General features: G+C 53.0%; 1 long non-coding RNA gene and 1 gene segment (V, D, J or C); one reads left to right on the top strand and one right to left on the bottom strand.

The window, feature by feature from the left end:
• LOC140426671 (uncharacterized) overlaps positions 1 to 11,624 on the bottom strand; it is a 35,374-nt gene extending 23,750 nt beyond the window's left edge. The window contains exon 1 of the long non-coding RNA XR_011948259.1: positions 11,334 to 11,624. This is a non-coding gene — a long non-coding RNA (uncharacterized lncRNA). The remainder of the gene's footprint in view (positions 1 to 11,333) is intronic.
• LOC140426669 (Ig kappa chain V region Mem5-like) lies at positions 9,551 to 16,182 on the top strand. The segment is given in 4 exon segments: positions 9,551 to 9,673; positions 9,860 to 10,156; positions 11,090 to 11,122; positions 15,240 to 16,182. Coding segments are annotated over 4 exon segments (708 nt in total).
• Positions 16,183 to 17,612: the final 1,430 nt, after the last annotated feature.

The raw sequence follows: 17,612 nt of genomic DNA, 5'->3' as shown, positions 1-17,612 counted from the left end.
TTCTTGTCACTGATTGGACAGTTATTGTTAGAGATTCAGACCACAGCAGCAAGCCCCAGTGTAAAAAATAACAGCAAAGACTGTCAGATCGGAAGATTGAAACGTAACCAACAGAGGAAGTGAAAGAAGGGCTCAGAGCAGCTGGATGTTTGTTACTGACACGGGAGAAAACTGTGAACCGTGTCCACTACCTCGAATCCTCCAGCACAGAAGGAGGCCATTCTGCCCATCGTGCTGGGAATTACCCAATTAGTCCCACTCCCCCTCTCTATCCCCATAACCCAGCAAATCTTTCCTTTTCAGGGATATCTACAATTGCCTCTTGTAGACCTGGGTCCACCGCACGAGACTGTCCCTAACCTGGCTCCAAATTGGCATCTCATTCATTCATTGGAAGACAAAATGCCTGGGCTGGGAAATGGAGCTCAGGGCTCCGAACATTCCCTCTCCCCTCCTGAGGGACACTTCATGCTGGGATATAGTTCCATGGAGCCCCACAGCACAATGTGGGGGAGGCCGTGGGATAGTGGTAATGTCACTGGCCTAGTAATCCAGAGGCCCAGGCTAACGCTCTGGTCACAGGTTCAAATCCCACCATGGCAGCTGGTGGAATTTAAATTCAATGAATAAATCTGGAATTAAAAGCTCGTCTCAGTAATGATGACCATGAAACCATTGTCGATTGTCGTAAAACCCCTTCTGGTTCACTCATGTCCTTTCGGGAAGGAAATCTGCCGTCCTTACCTGGTCTGGCCCACATGTGACTCCAGACCCTCAGCAATGTTGTTGACTCTGAAATGGCCACTCAGTTGTTTAATTTGTCAATGTCTGTGCGGAGTCTGCACATTCTCCCCGTGTGTACGTGGGTTTGCTCCGGTTTCCTCCCACAGTCCAAAGGTGTGCCGGTTAGGTGGATTGGCCATGCTAAATTGCCCTTGGTGTCCAAAAAGGTTGGATTAAGTGGGGTGATGGGGATAGGGTGCAGGTGTGGGTTTTGGTAGGGAAAAAAAGAGAGCAAAAAAGAAAAGATAAAAAGCCAAAAATGCTCTTTCTGAGGGCCGGTGCAGACTCGATGGGCTGAATGGCCTGTAAATTCTATGATTCTAATTGTCCACCAAAACTCATAACTGGATATGACAGGACTGCAGAGCTTGGGCCTGATCCATTGGTCCTGGAATCGCTAAGCTCTGTCTTGTTCATTGATGACTACACAATGTTCAGCACCATTTGCAACTCCTCACACTCTGAGGCAGTCCGTGTCCAAATGCAGAAAGACCTGGACAATATCCAGTTTGGGCTGACAAATGGTAAATGACATTGTCGCCACACAAGTGCCAGGCAATGACCATCTCCAACAAGTGAGAATCTAACCATCACCCGTTAACATTCCGTGGCATTACCATCACTGAATCCCCCACTCTCAACATCCTGGGGTTACCATTGACAAGGAACTGAACTGGACCAGCCATATAAATACTGTAGCGACAAGAGCATGTCAGAGGTTGAGAATCCCCCCACCCCTGTCCGCCATCTTCAAGGCACAAATCAGGCGTGTAATGGAATACTCCCCACTTCACTGGATGGGCGAAGTTCCAACAACACTCAATGTGGTGCTTCCACTGTCTGAGCCAGCTGGTGTATTGCCCAGCTGAGTGTTCCAACAGTGATTTTCTTTTAACTGGCTGTGTCTGGATTGCTCTCGAGCTTCCTCGCAGGTTTCTCTTTCCTGAGGGGGGTTCCTGACAGGAGTTTATTTTCTTGTGGGCTCCTGACAGGGGTCTCTTTTTTGTGAGCTGGACACCCAATTAGCCGTGGAGATGATGGGAAGGAGGTGCCACATGAGACCTCGTGTGTACCGGCAGCGCCTGTCATTCGAGGAGCTGCTGGACCGGGCATGTCATCGAAGACTCCGACTAAGCAAGAGGACCATCTGGCATAGCTGCCAGATTATGGCGCACTTGACAACGCAGGGCTATGAAGGAGGACATCTGCTCCTGGTGGCCATCAAGGTGACGGTCGTCGTGAACATTTATCCATAGGGTCCTTCCAGGCTCCGAGTGGGGACCTGTCGGGAGTCTCACAGAACTCGGTGCCCAGGCGCATCCGTGCCGTCACAGAGGTCCTATATGCCCAGTCGGCTCAATACATCCATTTTAATGTGGACCAAGCCCACCAGGATGCCCGGGTTGCGGGGTTCGCCATCATCGGTGTGATGCCCCAGGTCCAGAGGGTAACCGACAGGATGCATGTCGCCCTACGAGGCACCTGCAGATGGTGTATGACCATGAGATTCACATCATACACATCTGCGCCCAATACCCAGGCAGTGTGCAAGATGCCTTCATCCTGGCACACTCCATGGTTCCAAACATCTGTGAAGTGCAGCCCCTGCTGAGGAGTTGGCTCCTGGGCACAGGGGTTATCTGATTCGGTCGTGGTTGATGAAGCCTATCCGGAGGCCACAGAACAATGCGTTGACCCGCTACAATGACACCCAGACAGCGACTAGAGATGTAATCGAGCGGTGCGTGAGCATCCTGAAGATGTGGTTCAGGTGCCTGGACTGCCCTGGAGGGACCTCCGATATAGCGCCAGGAAGGTCTCCCACATCGTGGCAGCCTGCTGCGTCCTCCACAACATTGCGCAGCAGAGGGGTGACGTGCTTGAGGAGGAGATGAACGTCAGTCCTCGTCCAACAAGGAGGATATGGTGAAGGCCAGGAATGGGCAGAACATGGAATCCAGGCAGGTCGACGCGCATGGGACGCCCTGATCACCAGCAGGTTCACCGACAAAGGGGGCGTGATCACGGCACAACCACACCGTCTTACTCACCCCCCCCCCCCACTGCAACCCCATCCGTGATCCCTACCTGCAGCGCTACGGAGTGTGGGTCCTGGGTTGGCAGTAACAGCAGGTCTGGCCCATGGGATGGAGGATCATAGAATCTACAGTGCAGAAGGAGGCCATTCGGCCCATCGAGTCTGCACCGGTTCTTTTGAAAGAGCACCCTACCCAAGGTCAACACCTCCACCCTATCCCCATAACCCAGTAACCCCACCCAACACTAAGGGCAATTTTGGACACTAAGGGAAATTTATCATGGCCAATCCACCTAACCCGCACATCTTTGGACTGTGGGAGGAAACCGGAGCCCCCGGAGGAAACCCACGCACACACGGGGAGAACGTGCAGACTCCACACAGACAGTGACCCAAGCTGGGAATCGAACCTGGGACCCTGGAGCTGTGAAGCAATTGTGCTAACCACCATACTACCGTGCTGCCCTTCGATGATGACAACCTGCTCTGCAATGAGCCCTGGTGCTCCACATCATTTGACGTTTGACTCCTGCCCAGGACAGCACCTTCTCCCTGGGTGATCCCTGCATGCGAGCTGACCATTCCATCACACGGTCCCAATGAACCGTGGGCGGCACGGTAGCACAGAGGTTAGCACAGTTGCTTCACAGCGCTAGGATCCCAGGTTCGATCCCCGCTGGGTCACTGTCAGTGCGGAGTCTGCACGTTCTCCCACTGTGTGTGTCGGTTTCCTCCGGGTGCTCCGGTTTCCTCCCAGAAGTCCAAAGATGTGCGGGTTAGGTGGATTGGCCATGCTAAATTGCCCTTAGTATCCAAAAAAGGCTTGGTGGTGTTACTGGGTTATAGGGTGGAGCTGTGGGCATAGTTGGGTGCTCTTTCCAATGCAGACACGATGGGCCGAATGGCCTCCTTATATTTTGAGGTGGAGAGGGATGGGTATGGGGCAGATTATCAGGTAGTAAGCAGCAGCTGCACTGGGGTGCCTGCCCCGAGCCCCGCCCCCCCCACACAACCCCCAGTGCTGTCTCCGCGACAAGCCCAGACCAGCCCCCCACTCACTCCCATCAGACAGAGCACCGAGGCAGGTTGTAACAGTGGTAACAGGTATTTATTGTGAACAAATATATACGGATTAGTGTCCTAGCCCCTATCACTAAGCTATGCCCTTTCCTGTGCCAACTTAACTGGTGTCTAACCTTCTGGCCTTACGGGTCCTAACGCTATGCCGAGGTGGATCCCCAGACGATACATCAGGAGTGGGGGTGGCCTACTGTGATTCCCGCCCTGTGACCTGGGTCTCCTTTGGCAGCCGTCTTCTAGGGGGACCTGGCCTGGATGGGCCCGGCTGGTGCTCAGCTGTCCCAGGTGGCATGGTGCTGCCCTGTTCTGCCTGCTGGCGATCAGATGTGCCAGGGACAGGAAGGGGTTTCTGGGGCGCTGTGGTGTTCTGGCACCTCCCTTACGAGAGTCATCGGCACGGACCCATCACCTCCACCTCCCTTGGGGTGCCTGATGGCCCCTGGGCTACTCCGTGGGGCAGGGGTGTGAGCAGAGCTAACCCCTGTGGCTCTCCCGCCAACTGCTGCTGCCAGTCCTGGAGGCCTGCAGTCGTCTCAACCAGTGTCTCAATCCTCACCGCCATGGAGCACAGGGAGTGTGCCACCTCCCTCTGGGACTGTGCCACATCACCCAGTGACTGTGCCACCACCTTCTGGGAATGGGCCACCACCCTCTGTGATTGGCTCAGGTCAGCCAGTGCCCGGGCAATCCCACCCCACTCCCAGCCATGATCCTCTGTGACCGAGCCAACCTCTGGAGCGCCGCTGAATGTCCAGGTGACTCTGGTACATTGCTGCCTGTGAGAAGGCAGCCCCGTCCTGTGCTTCGGCCTCTACCCGCACAGAGGCCCCAGGCCTTGGACATCCTGCCCCAAGGCCTCCAATGTGGACGCCACCCTTGCGGTGTTGGCATGGGTGACATGCATGGTTGGCACCACCTCCTGCCCCTGCAGGCGGTTGGACTCCTCCACCTACACCTGTAGGCGCTGGATGGATCCTGACACCGCCTCATGCAGTTCCCGGCTTTGCGTCTGCATCTCCACTATTGATGGGACCGCCCTTTCAGGAACCCAAACTCCGTCTGAATGGCAACTAGTCCCTGGGTCAGGCCACCCTCTGACTGTCTGCCCATTGGAAGGTTCCGACCTCCACCTGATGTCTTGCAGCACGTGTATGGTCCACACCAGATAGTGTCCCAGGAGCCTCTTCACGGAATTGCCCAACCGAGGTGAGTGTCTCTGGGATGGTTTGAGACAGCTGGGACGGGAAGTCAGTGCCTTCCCCCTCCGGGGTATCCCTGGCTGTGGGCTGAGTGATCCCGTCCCTGTCCATGTCCTCCTCCCCCTCGCTGCTCTCCTCCTGGGGTTAGGGTTGGGTTGTGGTTTGGTTTGGGGGCAGGGTACACTATAGTGTCCCGCCTCATCAAATTGGCACCATTCCCAGACCAAGCCATTGACTGTCAATTGGCTAGCACCGGTGCCATGTGGAACGCAACCGATTCCAACGAACAACGGTGTCTGATCCGTGGGAGCCGGGATTGACACTCGAGAGGCTGACAAGCTGCAGCTGCATACAAGCACTCCACTCGCCACACATACTCATCCCAGCCAACAAGATGGCAGCACAGAGAGTGGCACCCCGATTCATGGATTCTGAGCTGGAGACCCTACTCGACGCCGTGGAGGAGAGGTGGGTCACCCTGTACCCTGGGGTGGGAAGGCGGTTGCCGTCCGCCGCCGTGCACCGGGCCTGGGGGCAGGTGGGAGAGATTGTGATCACCGTCGGCAACACTGCCACAACCGGCCAGCAGTGCCGCAAGAAACTGCACAACCTCCCTCAGGGCAGCCAGGGTCAGTAGGCAACACTGTGCCACTGGCACTAACCCCCGTCCTTCCCCCCCCCCCCCCCAGGGAGGGGGCGACTGAACAACCTCCCTGCACCACCTGCAGGCACTCTTACTGGCTGCCATGGCCAGCTGCCCAGGGCCATTAAGGCCACCAGGTACCCACCCCCTGTGCTGCTTGCGTCCAACTGTCTAACACTGTGCATTGTCTGTCCCCCGCCGCCTCCGCGCCCCCCACCCCCAACATCCCCACCAAGATAGGGAGAAAACCGGAGGAGGACCTCTGGACCTGTGGCCCCTCACCGCAGCAGAGCCACGGGCACTAGATCTGATCGGCAGGCCCGCAGGGAGGGCAGTCGCCGAGGTGGAGCTTGGCATCGGGCGAGCAAGTGAGAACCCGCTGTGCTGCTGTCCTCCATGGCTCGTGTGTCACCACACCCACCACCACACCCACCACCACACCCACCACCACACCCACCACCACCACACACCTCCCCACGGCCCCCTCCACCACCACCGCCACCACAACCTGCGGTCCAATCATGCACCTTGCCTTGTGTCTTGCAGGATCACCTGGTGATGCGATGGACCCTTCCGGTGCCCCCCGACCCCGACCCCAATAACAACCCCAACCCCAGGAGGAGAGCAGCGAGGAGGAGGCATGGGCACGGACGGGAGTCCGCGACCTGCAGCCCGAGACACCCCAGAGCACCAGTCCGGGACGACACTGACCTCCCATCACAGCTGTCTGCAACGCCCTCCACCATCCCAGAGACACACACCTCAGTCGTGGAAAGGCTCCTGGGACACTATCTGGTGCGCACCACACACACGTGCATCGGTACAGCAGGTGGAGGTAGGAACACCTGAGGGGAGGGACAGTCAGAGGGCGGCTCAATCCCAGGGACTAGCTGCCGTCCGGACGGGTTTCAGGCTTCTGGGAAGGGCGGTCCCATCGATTGTGGAGATGCAGGTGCAGAGCCGGGGAATGTATGAGGGGGTGTCAGCAACCATCAGTGCCCACAGGTGCAGGTGGAGGAGTCCAATCACCTGCAGGAGCAGGAGGTGGTGCCGACCATGTGTGCCACCCAGGTCAACACCGCACAGGTGGCGTCCGCGGTGGAGGGCTTGGGGGCGAAGAATTCGGCCATGGGTCAGTCCAAGGCCTGGGCACTCTGTATGGGCAGTGGCAGAGGCCCAGGACAGGGCTGCCCTATCCAGTCACAGCAGGTCATGGCTGAGGGCGTCAGCAGAATTGCTGGAGGGCCCCTCCAGAGTGGTCCAGGCACCGGGACTGCATCTTCCGGAGGACAAAGCACCGCTCGACACACCCCTGGTCACAGCACAGGCGTTCTTGTAGCGGGTCCCTACGTCGGTCTGTAGCCTCTAGATAGGTGTCATCGACCATGATCGGGCTACACGGTGGCCCCGTCTGCACTGCCAACCTTTCCCCTGCACGTCCCTCTCCCTCCTCCCCCATTCCCACACACACCACCGGCCATTCCCCTGGCACTCTGCCCACCATATCCCTGGCTCCGTCTGTGCCCTGCACAATGGAGGCCTTTGGCCCTGGTGCCTGTCCCTGCTGCCAGGGGTAATGCCAGCTGGCACTACACATGTCAGCAGTTTGCTCCGCAGCCCCCGTCCAGTGCCCTCCTGCAGAGGCTACTGTGGGTATTGCCCTTGGGTGGACAATGTGCTGCCCCTCCAGCGGGTAGAGCCATTGGGGGGGGATTTCTGGGGGTTGAGGAGCGTGAGGTGGGGGCAGACATATGGCCGGTGTCACTGCATGACCAGGGGCCACAGTGGGTGGTCAGTACAGTGTGCAGCAAGATGGCTGCCTTGCAGGCCACGGCAATGATATATTTTCCTGGACACCCCGGTCCCATGGGGGGTCACCCCGACGCCAGGGCCCTTCCCCTGGTAACCCCAGTCACCTCCACTGCCCCCCCGGGTGTGGCAGAGACCCCTGGTTCTCAGCCCCCCCCGCCGCCAGCTCTGCCAGTAGCAGGCCAGCCGCCTCTGCAGGTCCTACCTCCTCTCTTTCCCTCTTCGACCACGGCACCTGTTTCCCGATTTTGAAATCACAAGTGCAAATCGCCATTGGCAATTCCTCCCGGCAGGGGAGGAGCATCACGGAGGCCCGGAAGAATACGGGTTGGGCCCGCTAATGATATGCGAATGGCATTTACTGTACGTGAGGAGTAGAATGCATTGAGGTCACTGTCAAGGCGCTGTCGATGGCAACCTGGCATGCGCCCGGCGCTGACCACAATTTTGGCTTCACGACCGATTTTCTCCCCAATCGCCTTTCCCGTTTTCGGGGTCGGTCCACGGAAACACCCACCTTTAGTATCCCAAATGGAGAATTTTGTCCAATGTAAGTGAGTGGGAAAACATTTGGGGCTGGATTTTCGGATCGGAGACGCCAAAATCTCGATTGGTGACAGGCCGTAAAATCCAAATTCCCCACTGTAACGGGGGCGGCACCGCTTTCGCGATGCTCCAACCACTCCAAAGTGGCATACTCTCGGAGTACGCCGCGCCACGTATCCACAGCCTCAGGCCATTGTCTGAGGCCCGCCCCCGATACTCCACGCTGGCCGGCCGAGTTCGCGACGGCGTGGGTCTCTCATTCTCACCCGTCGGGAACCTGGCACGGCAGCTGCAGACTCAGTCCAGCGCCGCCACAGGGGAGGGCCGATCCGTGGGTTGGGGGGACTTTCTTCGGGGCTGTGGGCACTGTGGTGGGGTGGTCGGCGGCGCATGAGCCGGCCGAAGGTGGGGACTATTCCGCGGGCCGGGTCCGCGAGTGGCCTCCACCATGAAGCACGGCATGGCCAGTGCAGTTCGCTGCCGTGCGCATGCGTGGCCATGGACCCGGCAATTCTCCGGCGCATATCGGCAGCGAGAGCTGAGTGCTCTACACTGCGTTCCTGCTAGCTCCCAGCAAAATGGGGAATCGGTGGCCGTTTTGCGCCAGTTTTCCTGGCGTAAAATGCCCCCGTTCCCATGTCGGCGTAGGGACATGGCGCCAGAATCGGAGAATCCAGCCCAGGGAGTATAACGTGGGTAAATGTGAACTTGTCCACTTTGGCAGGAAGAATAGAAAAGCAGTAAAGTATTTAAATGGAGAGAGATTGAGGAACTGGCTGCTACAGAGGGATCTGGGTGTCCTGGTACATGAATCACAAAACGTTAGTCTGCAGGTCCAGCAAGTGATCAGGAAGGGAAATGGAATGTTGGGGTTTATTACAAGAGGAACGGAAAATAAAAATAGGGAAGTTTTACTGCAGCTGTACAGGGTTTTATTGAGAACACATCTGGAATAATGTGTACAGATTGGGTCTCATTATTTTTTTCCCATTTATTTATTTCTAAATTTTTCCAATTAAGGAGCAATTTAGCGTGGCCAATCCACCTACCCTGCACATCTTTGGATTGTGGGTGTGAGACCCACGCCGACACGGGGAGAATGTGCAAACTCCACATGGTCAGTGACCCAGGGCCGGGATCGAACCCCCGGCTCCTCAGCGCCGTGAGGCAGCAGTGCTAAACACTGGGCCAACAGGACATAGAGAATTACAGAGCGATGGAGAGTGGGAGAAAGAGAGAGAGGCAGTGAGGGGGAGAGAGAGAGGGAGAGATAGCGAGAGAAGGGGAAAGAGAGAGAGAGAGAGAGCAGAGACTCAGGGACAGATACTGAAGAAGAGAAGGAGACGGAGGGAGGGGTGGAGTGAGAGAGAAGAGGAAGTGAAGGTGCTGACGTGGTGTCTCTGCCTCATACCATTTACATACTGAGGAACGGGCAGTGAGACTCTCACAGGCTGCAGCTTTATAAAGCAGAGCCCAGTGAAGGGAGAGTTTATCAGTAACCAGGCACAGGGACAGGAGCAGACACCATGATTTCAGCCATCCAGCTGATCTGGCCTCTGGCATTCTGCATCGCAGGTACAAATCTCTCTCTTTCCACCTGGAATATTTTCCTGCTCTCCATTTTAATCCAATTCTACTGACTTGTGATTGAAGGGAAAATGCTGAAAGCAGAGGAACAGTCAGTGTCTCCAACAATATCGCATTGTACAGGCTCTTTCTGTGACAGTTCTTACTTCACTCTGTTTCTCTATTACTCCTCAGGTATCAGTGGAGACATCACCATGACCCAGTCTCCCCCGGTGTTGTCATTGAGCCTGGGCCAGACCGCAACCATCACCTGTACGGCCAGTCAATCTGTTAGCAGTTATGTTGCTTGGTATCAACAGCGAGAAGGTCAGAAACCGGCTCTGCTGATCTATGCTGCAACAACTCGATTCACAGGAATATCCAACCGATTCACCGGCAGTGGATCTGGAACACAATACACCCTGACAATCAGCAATGTGCAGAATGAGGATGTCGCTGATTATTACTGTCAGCAAGGTTACAGCTCCCCCTACACAGTGATACAGAGCCTTACAAAAACCTCAATACGCACAGCACCACCTTCTTTCTGTACTGACATATCCCACAGTTTATATATTATATAATAAACATAAGATAGGAAACTGAACAAATTATTCTCACTGTCCACTACACATTCCAGTCCCTGTGGTGACCACCGCTTGCTGAAGGCCTCAAGTTTCCATCTGACTCTCCATGTCCACGTATGAAGAGCAGCTCAAAGATTTATCATCCAAAATTAGAATTTTCAACTCTGCCAACAAAACACAGAGACATTGAGAGAAACAGAGAGAGAAAGAGTGAGAGAGAAAGACATGAGCGAGAGACAGAGAGAGACAGAGAGAGGGTGAGAGTGAGTGAGTGAGAGACAGAGAGGGTGAGAGTGAGTGAGTGAGAGACAGAGAGAGGGTGAGAGTGAGTGAGTGAGAGACAGAGACAGAGAGAGGGTGAGAGTGAGTGAGTGAGAGACAGAGAGAGACAGAGAGTGGGTGCGAGTGAGTGAGTGAGAGACAGAGAGAGGGTGAGAGTGAGTGAGTGAGAGACAGAGAGAGACAGAGAGAGGGTGCGAGTGAGTGAGTGAGAGACAGAGAGAGTCAGAGAGGGGGTGAGAGTGAGTGAGTGAGAGACAGAGACAGACAGAGAGAGGGTGAGAGTGAGTGAGTGAGAGACAGAGGGTGAGAGTGAGTGAGTGAGAGACAGAGAGAGGGTGCGAGTGAGTGAGTGAGTGAGTGAGAGACAGAGAGAGAGTGAGAGTGAGTGAGTGAGTGAGAGACAGAGAGAGGGTGAGAGTGAGTGAGTGAGAGACAGAGACAGACAGAGAGAGGGTGAGAGTGAGTGAGTGAGAGACAGAGAGAGAGTGAGAGTGAGTGAGTGAAGCAGAGACAGAGGTTTTTGTACAGCCCCTGTACTGGAAGCTGCCAGTGTGGTTCACGTTCGGTAAAGGAACCAAGCTCAGACTGAGTAAGTAAATCCCAATCCTCCGTTATTAACCCTTTCAATACTGAAACTTTCTCAAACACAAATGCTGAGTAGTTGAAGTTGTTATTGGGGAGCTGCAGTGAATGAAACGGTTCATTGAAGAACACTGTGTAGAACAGGGTGCCCAGCTGTATTTCTTTAGTTCCATTCACCCCTTTAAGCAGCAAGATATAAGTAAGCAGCTTTTACCCACCGTGTCGAGGAGATCTGGACGTTTGCAGACTGTGTTCACATTCCTGGACCACGGAGTGAAATCACTCACTAGACTCCTGTCAGTCTCCGTGTGACAGACACGGGCAGAGTTTGATGTGAGCTCTGGCTCTCTGTCACACTCTCTGATATAACTGATCACAGCAGCAGCAGCACAGTGAGACACCGAGGTCCCACTTCCCCCAGCTTTAACTCTGCTCTCTCCACTCCCTGCTTATCTCTTAGCAAAGTTCTGATGACAAACAGGTCCAGCAGGGCTCACAGTCCAGTGGCTTCAGTGTTCCAGGTTTTTGGGGAGACTCTCAGTTACTTTCTCTTTGGGTCGAGTTCAGTCCGATATTTATTCCTGATCCAATATTCCTGAAAATCCCTGGAGATATTTTATTGTTTGTTGTGATGTGTGATCTCTGACTGGACCAGCATTTATTGCCCATCCCTAATTGCCCTTGAACTGAGTGTCTCGCTTGGCCATTCCAGAGGAATTTTCAGAGTCAACACATTACTGCGGATCTGGAGTCACTTCTAGGCCGGACAAGATCAGGATGACAGATCCCCACTTCGGAACCACACATCCCATAAATTAACTTTTAAAAATGGCCTGAACTCCCCTTTCCTGTCGGTCCCCATAACCCTTGACCCCTCGTCAATCAAAAATCTGTCTAACTCAGCCTTGACTATAATCAGTGCCCCAGCCTGAACTGCTCTCTGGGAAAGAGATTTCCAAAAAACTAGTGACCCTCTGAGAGAAGAAATTCCTCCTCATCTCCGCCTTAAATGGAAATCCCTTATTTTTAAACTGTGTGCACTAATTCTAGATTTCCCTTTTTAGACTCTGTATCCTCCTCACAACTTGCTTTCCTACCTATCATTTTATGATCAGCAAATTTAGCTACAATACTGTCATTCCCTTCATCCAGCTCAATAACATAGATTGTAGAGTTGAAACCCCAAACAACAGCCATCTTCCTTTGTGCTGGGTATGACCCGACCAGCGGAGAGTTTTCCCCTGATTCCCACTGACTCCAGTTTTCTTCGGTCTCCTTGATGCCAAACTCGGTCAAATGCTGCCTCGATGTCAAGGCAGTCACTCTGGCCTCACCTCTGGAGTTGAGCTCTTTTGTCCATGTTCGAACCAAGGCTGTAATGAGGTCAGGAACTGAGTGACTCTGGCAGAACCCAAATTGAGCGTCAGTGAGCCGGTTATTGCTGAGTCAGTGCTACTTGCTGGCACTGTTGATAACAACACCAATCATTTTGCTGATGATTGAGAGATGATTGATGGACAGTAATTGTCCTGATTGGATTTGTCCAGCTTTTTGTGGACAGGACACACCTGGGTAACTGGTCGATGCCAGGATTGTAGCTAAACTGGAGCAGCTTGGCTGAAATAAGGGGCGGAATTCTCCCATCTTTGCGATTGAATTTTCCCGCCAGCAGCACATCACCGCCAGCGGGTTTCACAGCGGTGTGGGGTGGTTGCAATGGCAAATCCCATTGACAATCGGCGGGAAGATAGAATCCTGCCGCCAGTGAATGGCACGTGGCCGGGAATCATGAGGGTGGTGAACTGGACGTTCCCGCACAGGAACAGGGGTAGAGCCTGCTCCACCATTCACAAATGTTTAATCAACATTCCAAAATGATTGAACCAGTCTAACATCAAACCTTTACCTCCTGACACTGAACCAATTTGAAATCTCCAGTCTCTGTGATTCACTTTTATCAACAGCAGTGCACCCCCTGCCCGTGGGATTCATGGCCACGTGGGGTGGCGTCCATAGGAAATTGCATTGACAAGGGGCAGGAGTAATTAATCCCTGCGCCAGTGAACAGTGAGCTATGAAGGAACGCTCGGCTGGAACACGGAGAATCCAGCCTAATTCGTCACCTTCCCTTGGATTCCATCAACTTTTAATTTTCACACCTGCTTGTCATTGGTAATTTGTCAAAATCCTTGGAAAATCCATGTTGTCAACATCAAAGTCCCTCCCCTCATCATCCCTCCTCGTTCCTTCCTCAACAGATTAAATTTTTAAAAACAGAGTCAGCTCTCAGTGGGTTTGTACAGGCGCCTGTATCGGCGGGAACCCCCCTATCGAACGCACTCTGTTTTTTTGTGCCTTTGAATTTCCTGCACTGAGGAGATTCACAGCACAAAGAGAAAATTGGCACCCCGATATCCTGACCCCCGAACACGATCTCCGGACGCCCCCCCCCCCCATGCCCCAAATCACCTGTTGTGGGATCCTTTAGCCCCCCGTACCCCACCTTATATGGGCAGGGAAAACCCCAGGCTAGCACAAGAAAATGTCAGCTTGACACCATGGTGCTGCCATCCGACATTCTGGCTGTTTCCCTGCCAGCCTGGCATTGCCATCTGGGCATCTTTGCAGTGCCCGGGTGACAGCTGGCAGTGCCAAGGTACCTGGGTGACATCATCACTACCAGGATGCCACCTTGCCCAGAGGCTGACCACCCGGAGGCCTCCGATTGCCTTGACGACCGCCTCAAGTGCCTTTGGGCCTGGTCCTCATTTGTGGGAGCAGTGCTAAACAACGCCCGGCTGGGGTACCCTCGCGAGGCCAGTAGGTGCCGGGTGCCAGTTCGATCCGGTGTCAGCAAAGTGAAGTGAGGATCCTGGAGGGGGCCTCTCCTGGGATCCACCAGCCATGTCCTGTCCCATCCCGATTCCAGCAGGGCGCAGCCAGTAAATCATTCCCTCAGCCTCTCCCTTCACCCCTTGTTAAACAACGGTACAACATTATCAGTCCTCCAGTCCTCCAACACCACACATGTAGCCAGAGAGGATTGGAAAATAATGGTCAGAGCCTCCGCTATTTCTTCCCTTAGCAGCCTGGGATACATTTCACCCGGGCCTGGGGGTATCTCCACTTTCAAAGGTGATAAACACGTTAATATCTCCTCTCTCACTATCTTTATCACATCCAATATTTCACAATTCTCCTCCTCCTGAACTACAATGTCTGCTTGTCCCTCTCATTTGTGAAAACTAATGTAAATTATTCATTAAGAACCATCTCCATGTCTTCCACCTCCACACACAAGTTACATTTTGCTCTCTAATTGGTCCCACTCATTCATTAGTTATCCTCTCGCAATGTCCCGCACTATTGCTTTGTGTGAACATATTTGTTCTGAACTCTCTCTATCTCCAGCTTGAATATCCTCCCACTGCTCTGACACTGTTTTACATCAAATCGCTGTTTCCTGTCCATTTTGGCAAATTCCAGTTTAGTAAAATTGGTCTTTCCCCAATTTAAAATGTTTACTCTTGGTCTATCTTTACCCTTTTCCATAACTACTCTAAATCTAACTGAATTATGATCACTATTATCCAAATACTCTCCCACTGATATCCCTCCCACCTGCCCAGATTCATTCCACAAAACTGTCCAAAACTGTCCGTTCACTTCTTGGTATTGTTTTGTACTGGTTAGAAAAGTTCCCCAAAATGGAATGTCTGAATTCCGGATCATCTATACACTGACTTGATCCCTGTTAATAATAATAATAATCTTTCTTCGTGTCACAAGTAGGCTTACATTAACACTGCAATGAAGTTACTGTGAAAATCCCCTAGTTGCCACACTACAGCACCTGTTCGGGTACACAGAGGGAGAATTCAGAATGTGCAATTCACCTAACAGCATGACTTTCAGAACTTGTGGGAGGAAACTGGAGTGCCTGGAGGAACCCACGCAGACACGGGGAGAACGTGCAGATGCTGCACTGACAGTGACCCAAGCCGGGAATCGAACCGGAGAACCTGGCACTGTGAAGCAACAGTGCTATCCACTGTGCTACCGTATTTGGAAAGATGAAATCCTTTATCATGGCAGCGAATAAAATTCCTTCTCTTCTCTTTCAGGCCGTGAGAATTCACAACCCACTCTGACCCTGCTTCCCCCCTCCCTGGAGGAGGTCAAGACCAAGGGCACTGCCACCCTGGTGTGCCTTGCCAATCACTTCTATCCCGATGAGGTGGTGGTGGAGTGGAAGAAGGACGGTGCAGCCATTTCGGACGGGGTTCAGACCAGCAACTACCTGCGAGCTTCGGACAACACCTACAGCGTCAGCAGCCTGCTGACCCTCTCTGGCTCTGCCTGGGAGTCCAACGCCCGCTTCTCCTGTGCCCTCACCCATGTGAGCCTCTCCTCTGCCCTCAGCAAGAGCATCAGGAGGTCAGAATGTGCGTAGAGTGTTAGAGACAGTCCACAGAGGAGACACAACTTTACATAGAACAGGGGTGAGCTGGGAGGGCAAAGGTCATTGTCAGCACTGAATTACAACTCTCTTCCTTCTCGGGACTGGGTCTGTGACACTTCTGAGCGTCAGGGGTGAAGACATTCTTTTGGGACAGTGTAGAAGGAGCTTTACTCTGTATCTAACCTCGTGCTGTACCTATCCTGGGAGTGTTTGATGGGACAGTGTAGAGGGATCTTTACTCGGTATCTAACCCCGTGCTGTACCTGCCCTGGGAATGTTTGATGGGGCAGTGCAGACTCGTGATGCCAAGTAAAACCTCTCTGAGATGCTGAAGATGTCAGCTTTACAAAAATAATGTGACCCTCTGAAGTCTCTGCTCCAGGAAACCAGACCTCCTTCCTGCTCACCCTGCAGTTACAATTTAAGGTTTAGTCACTGTTTAAAGGGACAGGATTCTCATGTTATTGAGAAAATCTCCACCAGTGTTTTAATAAACCTCCATTCTCCCTGTGAATTCCTCCAGCTTCCTCTGGCTGGGCTGTTTATTCAAGTCTTTTTTCTGACAATGTAAATCTGTAAAAGGTAATAAACATTAAGAATATTCAGTATGTGTCTCGTGTGTGCTTTGGAAATGTCCCTCCTCCCCATCAGCTGATTGGCTGCATTTCATCAAGTGATTGTCATGATTGGCTGGTTTGCCTGTCAATCAATGACACATCAGCAGAAGATTGGATTCAAAGACATTTATCAATCATTTTAAAATGATCAGTTTTATCTGGAATCTCTGAGTTTACAAGATTCAAATCAGAAAAGAAACTGAAAATTGCTGGGATTAAATCATCACAATCACAATTCTCCAACCCATATTCCCCACCTCCCCCGTGACCTTACCATCTCACGTGGTCTCAGTACTCCCAGAGTTTCAATCACAGATAAGACCATCACTGGTCACTTCCTTGTATCACTCCCCACCCACATCCCCCTTCCACACCCCAACCCTACCCCCTTCTGTATCCATCCCTGGAAAAACATAATCCCCAATTCACTTAAAAGGTACTTTCAAAATCCCAACTATCTGTCTCTGGCCCTCCAATCACCACAACATTTCTGCAACGACTGATTTACTCAACCTCACCCTCACCTCCACCTTTGATATCCTCGTCCCCAATAAAACCATTCCTCTCTCTCACCCTGGCCATTCCCCTCTACGGCCTCATCTCCACTCACTTAATCCAAGTGACGCAGACTTGAAAGGATATGGTGGAGAACTGGTTTATCCATCCACTGCCAGATCCGGCTGGACCACTTCAAACACTCCCGGCTCCTACTCCCATCTGCTAAAACTGCTCACTATTCCAGGATCAACCTGCAATGTAAAGATAATCCCCGGCTTCTTTTCTCCATTGCAGACCATCTTCTTAACCCCCTCTCCCCTGTCCCCTCCACCCTCACCTCCAACAACAAGTGGGAGGAGCTCATGGACGTCTTTGTCACTAAGGTTGAGACGATCCAATCAGCTGCCTCTGCCACATCCCTCCCTTCCACTAGCCCGTCTGGACAAACTTCCTCTAATTCTCCCCCCCTGCCTGAGCCCTGAACTCACATCTTTCTCTAGTTTCTCTCTTATCTCCCCTCATGCCCTCTCTGAGCTCATCTTATCCATGAGATCCACCTCCTTCTCTCAGCTTATCAGCTGCAGAAACCCTCATCATGTCTCTGTTACCTCTAGACGTGACTATTCCAATACACTCCTGGCTGCTCTCCCACATCCTACCCTCCGGAAACATGAGCTCATCCAAAACTCTGCTGTCCCAGCCTGAACTCACACCGTTCCCCTATCACCCCCTGTGCTCACTCACCCACATTGGCTCCTGGTCAAGCAATGTCTCGATTTGAAAATTCTCATCCTTGTTTTCCAATTCCTCCATGTCCTCGCCCCTCCCTATCTCTGGAATCTCCTCCAGCCCCACAACCCTCCGCGATATCTGCGCTCCTCTAATTCTGGCCTCTTGTACATTCCTGATCATAATCACTC

The sequence above is a fragment of the Scyliorhinus torazame genome, chromosome 7 (assembly GCF_047496885.1).
Source record: "Scyliorhinus torazame isolate Kashiwa2021f chromosome 7, sScyTor2.1, whole genome shotgun sequence".
NCBI classification, from domain to species: Eukaryota; Metazoa; Chordata; class Chondrichthyes; order Carcharhiniformes; family Scyliorhinidae; genus Scyliorhinus; species Scyliorhinus torazame.
Note: the sequence above shows the minus strand (reverse complement) of the source record. Positions and strands in the feature narration are given on the sequence as shown.